The sequence below is a fragment of the Penaeus monodon genome, chromosome 7 (genome assembly GCF_015228065.2).
Source record: "Penaeus monodon isolate SGIC_2016 chromosome 7, NSTDA_Pmon_1, whole genome shotgun sequence".
In the NCBI taxonomy this organism is placed as follows: Eukaryota; Metazoa; Arthropoda; class Malacostraca; order Decapoda; family Penaeidae; genus Penaeus; species Penaeus monodon.
Window position 1 is genome coordinate 6,315,322 of NC_051392.1, and position 10,000 is coordinate 6,325,321.

Below are 10,000 nucleotides of genomic sequence, written 5' to 3' on the forward strand. Positions count from 1 at the left end.
GAATACTTCTTCCCAAAAGTTTTGAGCAATATATTAATTTTATCAGACTCTGCAGCACTTGGTAAAAAAAGTGAAGATAACTTCACTATTGTTTTCATCTCCCTGAGGACTTTTTATTCTAGCTCTTCATAATATTTCATTAATTATCTGTAGTATTTATATTTTCCTTTTATATAGGTCCTTGTAGAAAGTAGATTGTATTTTGAAATTTACTGTGATGGAATAGTGATTTCAAGAATGGTTACTGTTACCTGTAGTTCATGTTCCGCTCGAAAGGATTATTGGTAGTCTATTGATGCTGTCTAATTAATATTTAGGCTTTGATTTATAGGTGTGAAGGGAAACGTGTAATAATAGTAAGTATAAAAATGTTCATTACATATTTATTATAAAATTTTGAGATAAGGAAGTTGTAGAGGTTTAAATTGAATGCACTTTGAATTAGTATTACGGCAGTTATACACTGGGACAGAGAGATCATGAAAACTTTTTTCTTCTTGATTTTAAAGAAAAAGGTTAACATCTTGTTGATAGAACTGCAAATATATAAATCAATAATTCATAAATAGTAACATCATATATAAATGCAAAGAAAAACAATAATATTGTTTACATTATTATTGAATATTTTATTTTCTGTTTTCTATTGGGATCAGTTTTTTTTTCAGTCATACTCTTTTAAGTGGATTATCTTCTTTTCCAGGCCTATTTTTAACAAGAAGCAGCTTAGTCACCATTCAGTATGCTCTTTCTATGGCTTCAGTGTCTTTTAAGGCAGAACAACCAGGCATAGATACAGGACTGCAGATGTCATTTTACATGTATTCAGCATGAGTGAAATTAAATATGTTATTGTATCTTAAATGAGATTTGGCACTGGGATTCACGGAGCAAGTTTTGGTAAGAAATGATTTCATTTTAGGGAATACATATAGTGCTGCTGCTTATACATAATGATTATGAAAAAAGAATCTGCGTGAATAGTTTTTGGTAAAGTTAATTATTTTGAAGTTTTATAATACTGATATATATGGTACAAGTTCTGAATTAATGTAATTGGCTAGGAAAATATAATGTAATATGGTAGTATTTTTTTCTGTCAACTGTCACCAACCCTGGACACTGCCATTGCTAATTCATACCTTTTTTTATACCTCATGCCTAAAGTAATTAGAAAAAAATTAATGTGTATAGAACATTTTCTACTTATTTTAGTTATTTTCTATATTTTGTAAAATGATTTTTAGAAGATTGTGTAGTGTCCTTTTACTTACTTTTGTACATATGTATATTTCCAGTGCATATATTAGGAACAATGGCAACACTTCCACCAAGAAAAAACCCAACCCCTACAAAAATTTCAAGACAGCACTTGTCCCCGCTGCAGATCCTTCTACAGATGGGTTTTCCGAAACACAGAGCGTAAGTTTTGAAATGGGTACAATAAGCTAATTGGCCTGTTGCACACTTTGACCTTCTCTATTATATTTAGATTTAGATTATGTTGATAAAAACACTTTTTCATGTTTATTTCACTCATTTTTTCTAATGCTTCTGCAGAGAAAAAGCCCTTGCAGCCACAGGCCACCGGGGCGTTCAGTTGGCTTCTGATTGGCTCCTTGCACATGTGAATGATTCAACGCTGGATCTAGACTGCCCGCGGGAATACGTGGTTTACCTCTGCCCATCAGGCCCTCTCTATGAACAGATCCAGAGTTTTTGGGTTGAAGCTCTTCAAAAATGTGGCTGGAATGGAGCTCATAATCTTGTCCCTCACATAACTCTCTGTTCCTTTTTTAAGGTAATGTATTGTGGCTTTTTTTGTATTTTTGGTTTATTATAATAAGTCAGTATGAGTAAATGTAGATGGTGTATTGTAAAATAAAGAAAGTAATATGTGAAAATCAGACAATTTTGATCAAAACTGGTAATAGCCTTTTTCCTGTGTAAATACTTTTGTATTATTTTACAGTCAGGTGATGAAAATTGTGAAGCTCTCGTTGCATCTTTAAAAGAAGTTGTACGAAGTGTTATTCCTGCTCTTCCTTCAACCTTGACCTTAGACAAGTATATTTCTCCAAATTACATGGGTCTGTTTTTAAATGACCAGCAGGCTGATATTCTTAAGAAGCTTGCTGTCACATATGTCAAGGAGGTTTCTCACATGCGTAAGTAAAGCCTTTATATATTTAATTATTTTCTTTTTTTATTATTAGACTATCTAAATAACAGTTTTATGGCATCTTTCGTAAATAGATCTCGATTCTTTGTGAATGAAGTCAAAAGAGAATTTATTCACTGTTTTAATGTTTATTCTGCATTTCATTGATTGGCTGAATGTCACATATCATACTTTAATCATTCTTTATCTCTTTTTTATTGTTAATGTTTTTACTCTTATACTAAGGAAAACAAGCAAGGCAGACCTGTAAACAGACTTTCCCTTCGTCACAGTTTTGATTGTTTGAAACCGTGTTACCCTTTTAACTTTTTTTCTTTTTCTTTTTTCTTTTTTGTTTTTTTCTTTTTGAATTCATTTTTCTCTGCACCTCAAGATTCTTCTAACTCTTGCCATTTGCCTTTCTTGTTTGACAAAGTTGAAGCTGGGTGTTACGAGAAACTGGAGGTGATGGCAGCATGTCTGCCTTGGTGCACTGGGACATCTCTTTCTCAGGAATACTGTAAGCAAGCAAGATGGCCAAGTGGTTTGAAGAGTCCGGGTCTTTTTTTTCATTTTTTAATGTCTTGGATTTTAACAATGCTTGATTGACCTTTTTGGTTTATCCATTTGGTTAATCTATTCTTCTCTTTGGTATGGTTTGGCCAGTCTTTTTTTCCTCTTTGTGGGCACAGCTGCACGTAGGCTTCACTCCACCCACGGACAAGTGGATAGCAAGAAGGCATGAGACTTTTTTGGCTGCTTGATTGACTGTTCTGGCATGTTTGTTTTCTGTTTATAATTGTTTTAATTTTTTGCTTTGTCTTTAGTCTCGTTATTGGATTCTGGTAGACAAATCTGGTACAAGCATCTTTTGCTCTTGTCTCCCTCCCCCATAAAAATAGCAATACTGCTAATGTTAATAAGACAAATTAATTAATGACTGCAAATATATGTGTGTGTGTGTGTGTGTGTGTGTGTGTGTGTGTGTGTGTGTGTGTGTGTGTGTGTGTGTGTGTGTGTGTGTGTGTGTGTGTGTGTGTGTGTGTGTGTGTGTGTGTGTGTGTGTGTGTGTGTGTGTGTGTGTGTGTGTGTGTGTGTGTGTGTGTGTGTGTGTGTGTGTTCTCTGTGTGTGTGGGTGTGTATCTCTGTGTGTGTGGGTGTGGGTGTGTCTTTCTATCTTTATGTGTTTCTGTGTCAGTGTGTGTCTATTATTATGAATATATATTTATTGATTTGTTATCACTAAGTACAATAGAAAGAGATACCCAAATATTTTGTCACTGTGTGTTCTGTAATAATAGTTTTCAAAGTAAGTTTTACAGTAATTTTGATGTTTTATTGTTTATTGGTTTTGTGTTTTAACCTGTGAACAAAAACAACTGGAAGCATAAATCACAGTAGATAATAGCTTTCATGTTATTAAGATGTTTATTATCCTTCTTGTGTACAACCCTGACTGTCTGTCTTTAGCTCTTTGCATAACATGAATACCTCACAACAGATAAATGCAAACAGACTAACAGATGCACTCACACACACACACACACACACACACACACACACACACACACACACACACACACACACACACACACACACACACACACACACACACACACACACACACACACACATACACACACACACAATACACACACAATACACACACACACACACACACACACACACACACACACACACACACACACACACACACACACACACACACACACACACACACACACACACACACACACACACACACACACACACACACACACACACACACACACACACAGTTTCAGCTATACATCTGATATATGTGAAATTGTGTTTTACTTGGTGTGTTTAAAATCTGGCATGTTTTTACCATTCTCTAGAGCAGCTGATAATTTCCTCCTATGAACTCAGTACTCGTGCATGACAAATCCCAGGAACACTTGCTTTTGATTCATCCCACTCTCTTAGGACGTTCACTTCATTATGTGGCAGAATCAAAGCAGTATGAGCCAGTGATTTGATTAGTGTGAGGATAGACTGAGCGTTAGAGGGCTATGAATGCTAGTTAATATCACAAAGAAACCACATTTTCGTGCTTTAATCCAAAAAAGTAGCTTTAACCAAATAAATAACAAAAAAGAAAACCATTTCAAATCTTTGAGGTGTACCAATTATCCTGCAATAATATTTTGATATACTAACTGTCTTTGTAATTTTCTTTTTACCCAAGCGAGCATTGAACTTGGTATGAGATTACAAATTAACCCATTGGCTGCAGGTTTATATACTGTCCACTGTAGTTTTTTTGTAAATTTTGTTGCACACAGATGGCTCTGCAAGTGCTCAGCCACCTAGGAGTCACTAGTAGTAGGCCCTTGTGACTGTGCTGTATTTCCCCAATCATTAGATTTGCCTGGTTTTTATTTTTTCTTAATATTGTTGATATCAATGCTGTTATTATTATTATTGACATAATTAAAATAATGTTATTAAGATACTGTTGATAATAAGAATAACAGGAAAAGGGTAAACAGGTTAGGTAGGTAAGGACCTTGATGACTAAACATTTGTGGAACCATCTCTGTGTAAACCCAATTGATAAACTAAAATTGCAGTGGACATAGCATGTAGTCATGCCATCTGCAGCCATTAGGTTAAATTAAACACCCATTTAAAAAAAGGAAAAACTACTTTATAAAAACATTAGAAATTTAATATCTTTTTCATGTGATGTGCATAGACAGAAGAGGGTAGTTTTTGCTGTATGCATAGCTTTATTTGAGAGAGATATCCCTGTATATCATTTGAAAGAATTGCATTTGTCAATCTAGCATTTGAAGAGCAAGCATATGTTACAATCTCTTAGTTAAATGCACCTTGACATTAATATATATAGAGAGGTTACATGCACTGTTTTCATCTTAATTGGAATCCAGTACAATAGTTTGTTTCTTTTTTTATTATCAAAATGATTGTAGAGTGAATCTTGCAAAGTACAAATGCTTATGACCAGATGCACATCCACTGAGTAGCCATCTTAGCGTGTGCATGTCGCAGAATATCAAAGAGAGGCTCACCAGTCTGTGTTTGGTGTTTCTGACAACCTTCTACCTTGCTCAAACAGGCACCACAGGCGAAGCTGCAACCAAAGCCTTGCACCTTACACTTGCCTACCAGTTCCCACCATCGCACTTCTCTCGTCTGGAGTCTCTTGTTGATATTGTGGACCCAAGAGCACCTGCAGCCTGGGAGGTGCGGCTCTACTCCAGGGACACTCGGATTGTAGGAAACGAGGTAAAGAGGCTTTTGAAAATGATTTTCCAGGACAGATATTTAAAGGTGAAATTTTTTGAGTATTGATAGAAAAGAAGAAAAAAGGAAGAAAAAAATTTATGATACAATAGAGCATACTCATATTAGTAGGGTAATAAATTCCATACTTATCATACAAATTTATTTATATACAAAATACATCATCATCAGTAACGGTATGCTCATGTCTGAGCTCTCCACCATCCTTCGCCACTAAACTCGATCTTACGCTTTTCTTTCCACTTGTACCATTGACAGCCCGCAAATATCTTTGATATTACAAAATACATAGTGAAACATAAAATAAACAAGTGGCTCAGCAAAGGGAAAGGAGGGGTTCAAAGGAGGAGTTCAAAGGAGAGGGGCAAAGGATGGCATGGTTTTTTATAGTGGTCTTTTATGGCCTAAAGGGGGTATAGAGAGAAGATTAGATGAATGAGAGAAGAAACCCAGGCATATTGGAGAAGGGCCAGTCAGTAAAGGGAGATTCAGGGTTATTTCTCTGTGACCCCAAGGCTAGAAAAAATAACCCAAACAATATCAGATATATTAATTTTCCTCAATATATACCCCAAATAGAAGTGGGAACATAGATTTTATTAACACATCCATCAGAGTTTTTGTTTGTCATATCTTGTAGATTTAATAATCACATATTGAGTAAAGCCAGCAATCAGAGTGCTTTTGGTGCATCTGGTAAGCATAATCATCATGCTGAACAAACACCAAAGTTTTTGTTATTTTCATCTTCAAATTATGAGTGAACCACTAGTTGGGCATTTGGATAGTTTTATTTGCTAAGAATGATCAAACTGTGAATGAACCCAACTGTTAAGGCTTCTGTGTATCATATCTGATAAGTATAAAGTATCAAACTGTTAATGAATCTGTCTATGAAGGCTTTTGTTTCTTTCATCTGCTTAGCACAATCAGCAAACTGTGAATGAACATGGGCACTAATTTTGTTTCTTTTCATCTGATAAGCATCATATTCAGGCTGTGAATAAATGAACAAACTGTGAGTAAAGCAATTTTATTTCTTTGCAGGTCCACAAAGTCTTATATTCTCATGTCCCTCGAGAACCAGATGAACTTGAGCTGCTCATCGGTGATTTTGTTTATGTTAATGGAGACAGTCTGGGTTCATCACCTGATGGATGGGTCGAAGGAACATCATGGCTTACTGGGAGTACGGGTTACTTGCCTATTAATTATATTGAACGAACAGCCGAATCAGATGCCTGGACACTTCATAAGTAAGTTGTGTTTGGATAGTTTTGTTTAATCAGTTATTTGTATTATTATTTATTTTTTATTTATTTGTAAAATCTGAAAGGAATTATGTTTTATGCTTACACAAGGGCTATAGAATACCTAACATGTTATAGATGTTTCATTTTGACATTCTGACAAAAGTTAAAACTAGAACATCAGAAAATTGTTAAATTCCCTCACTTTTCTACAATGTATGTTTCTTTGCAAACACAGAGCAATCCCAGTTATAGGCAACTCTGGTTTAGAAGGGCTGGAAACGGCAACTTTCCCACGCCGTCCCCCAATTTCCTTGTCCTTGCTGAACCTCCTCGAAAACAGTGAAGGCTCAAGACGCTCAACTGAAGTGCTTTCAGAATCATCATCAATGGATCGTTTACATTCTCGACAAGCTTCCTTAGAAGCAAACCAGTCACCTTTGTTGCCAAAATATGAGGCATTAGATGCTCTTTATGCCAAGGTAGGTTTCTTTACTAAGTCAGATATGTTGCTTATTCCTCCCTCATCTCTCTCTCTCTCTCTCTCTCTCTCTCTCTCTCTCTCTCTCTCTCTCTCTCTCTCTCTCTCTCTCTCTCTCTCTCTCTCTCCTCTCTCCCTCCCTCCCTCCCTCCCTCCCTCCCTCCCTCCCTCCCTCCCTCCCTCCCTCCTCCCTCCCTCCCTCCCTCCTCTCCCCCTCTCCCTCCCTCTCTCTCTCTCTCTCTCTCTCTCTCTCTCTCTCTCTCTCACTCTCTCTCTCTGTCTCTCATTATATTTTTATATGTTTACAGGTGAAAAAGCCAAAGAAAGATGCTCCCCTTTACAAGTTTCCAATTGAAGGCCCGAGAAAGATCATCGTGGCTCGTCATGGGGAGAGAGTTGACTTTACCTTTGGTGACTGGATACGCTTTTGTTTTGATGAAACAGGTCAGTACCAGAAAAAATCCTTTGCTTACATTAATTCATGGGGGAGGCTGTGAGAAATGGGAATTTTATTTATTTTGATGAGAATTAGGAATTTTATTGTGTTGAAAATTTCCATCTTTAGTGATGAAAAAGGGATGGCTCCCTTGATTGACATACAAGTTATTTCAGGCATATTGAACATTTATCTGGGTAGTATTCAGTTACTCATTTGCAGTAGCTTTCCTCTTTCAAATATATTTTGTTGATTAAGTAGATAAATGAAGTTGAGTATTGCTTCTAACAAATTATATACATTTTCATTACAACAACCATACTTAGAAATAGAATTGCACCTTTTAAGGTGAAATCATTTGTAGCTTAGTGTCTTTACCACAGACCCATATTCTTATATTCTTTTCTGTTTCCTTCACTTTTTGTTAAATCAGGAGTTTACACTCGTCGAGATCTGAACATGCCAGAAAAACTGCCATGTCGGATAGGAGCACCACACAGTTTCTATAAAGATTGTCCCCTAACAAATATTGGTTTGCTGCAAGCGACTCTAGTGGGACAAGCCTTAAAAAACTCCAACACAGAAGTGCATCATGTTTTCTGCTCCCCATCTCTCCGCTGTGTTCAGACATGCACTAATATTTTAAAAGGTTGATTGACACATTTCATTAAATTCAGATTTGCTATAATAATGTTTTGAAAAAGAAATTCTTAATATAGCTATGTTTCTTTTATTTTCTTGAGTTAATCTTTGATTATTAACATTTTTCAGGATTGGGCATTGCTGAACGAATGCCAATTAATATTGAGCCTGGCCTGTTTGAATGGTTGGCTTGGTATCAGGATGGTTTACCTGTTTGGATGACATTAGATGAGCTGATTGAGGCAGGGTTTAACATAAACCGTAATTATGATCCCCTTATCCGGAAAGAAGAAGTCAAGGACACCCATGAAAGTTGCGAGCAGTATTATGGAAGAAATGCTTATGTGACCCAAAGTATTATTAATACAACTCAAGCTCAAGGTTAGTGCAGCCCCCCTTTCTTTCTTTTGGGGTCACATGTCGGGTTAACCTGCCCGGAGGGGGAGGGCTAGGTCGACCTTACCACGTCGGGCATTGGACACGAACTGTCGGGTCAGGCGAGGTCAGATATAATTGTATCTACGCCCTTGCTGAGTTGTTGGTTCTAAATTGGACTTGGAGCCACATGGAAAACAGCCACGTGGTCTATTGGTAACAGAATTAGACTTATGTATATGCCATATTGCTCGGCCTTTTGCAATCTGGTGGCACCGGTGGGATACTGGTATAATGGCGTAACTCTTTATTACTGCGAGTTCAACACAGTAAAGGAACACACGACTATGTCTATGAGTAAAGCGGGGTCACGTGTTAGGTCAACCCGGCCGGAGGGGGAGGGGTAGGTCGACCTTACCACGTCGGGCATTGGACACGAACTGTCGGGTCAGGCAAGGTCAGATATAATTGTCATTTATGCCCTCACTGAGTTGATGGTTCTAAATTCTAAAGCCACGTGGTCTATTGGTAGCAGAATTAGACTTATGTATATACTCTCTCTCTCTCTCTCTCGTCTCTCTCTCTCTCTCTCTCTCTCTCTCTCTCTCTCTCTCTCTCTCTCTCTCTCTCTCTCTCTCTCTCTCTCTCTCTCTCTCTCTCTCTCTCTCTCTCTCTCTCTCTCTCTCTCTCTCTGAGTGTGACTCCCAGGAGGACATAAGTCCAAGTTGGTTTGCAACTTGGTGTAGAGTGTTTGTATGGGTCAAGGAGAAGGTTGGGGGTCCTGTGCACTGGGATAGATATCGCAAGGTAATAGCATGGTCACTCTGTCACCATTCTATTACCTTGCCAAGGATTGTAGTCAGTGTTGTCATGGTGCAATCTGAATGGATCTTGAAGACACATCGTTGGGGTCAGTTGCCCTTCAGCTTTGCTTCATGTGGTGTATCTTTCTGCATGTGTAGCTTGGCTTGGGTTCTTTCCAACCTGGGCCAGCTTGGATCACTAGCCTCACTCGGGGTCAGGTTATGCCCACTGTCGGCTGTCTGGAGTGGAGTCAAGTCACCTAGCCTCAACAGGGTTGCCCAATCCAACACTGATTGCAGTTTGTGTGGGTTAGTGGGGTGTGTGCTATTCTCGATGATATTCTATTCAAGATTTACTGAAGGAATTCAACATGAATATCTATGCAATTCACTGAATGTTCCATCCCACCCTCTCTGTGAGGATTTTGTTGTTGTACCCCCACATTGGAGGTTCAGTTAAATGCATGATCTAGTTCCAAGGTTTTATTGTAGATGGCAGTATTGGGGTGGTGCAGAGACGTGCTAAGGAGAGGTAGGCCT

At 37.8% G+C, this 10,000-nt stretch overlaps 1 protein-coding gene across 6 annotated transcripts in view; it reads left to right on the forward strand.

The window, feature by feature from the left end:
- Window positions 1-10,000, forward strand: part of LOC119575011 (protein UBASH3A homolog) — a 23,026-nt gene that overhangs the window by 496 nt on the left and 12,530 nt on the right. For 2 of the 6 annotated variants that reach the window (XM_037922329.1, XM_037922330.1), the window contains exons 2-11: window positions 1,299-1,422; window positions 1,561-1,801; window positions 1,973-2,168; window positions 2,598-2,681; window positions 5,286-5,455; window positions 6,521-6,729; window positions 6,962-7,205; window positions 7,513-7,648; window positions 8,074-8,289; window positions 8,412-8,663. In XM_037922329.1, the coding sequence (XP_037778257.1) occupies window positions 1,316-1,422; window positions 1,561-1,801; window positions 1,973-2,168; window positions 2,598-2,681; window positions 5,286-5,455; window positions 6,521-6,729; window positions 6,962-7,205; window positions 7,513-7,648; window positions 8,074-8,289; window positions 8,412-8,663 (1,855 nt within the window). In that variant the 5' untranslated portion in view covers window positions 1,299-1,315. Of the gene's footprint in view, window positions 1-699; window positions 901-1,298; window positions 1,423-1,560; window positions 1,802-1,972; window positions 2,169-2,597; window positions 2,682-5,285; window positions 5,456-6,520; window positions 6,730-6,961; window positions 7,206-7,512; window positions 7,649-8,073; window positions 8,290-8,411; window positions 8,664-10,000 lie in introns of those variants that run through there. The other 4 variants (XM_037922327.1, XM_037922328.1, XM_037922326.1 and 1 more) reach the window with 4 other exon arrangements.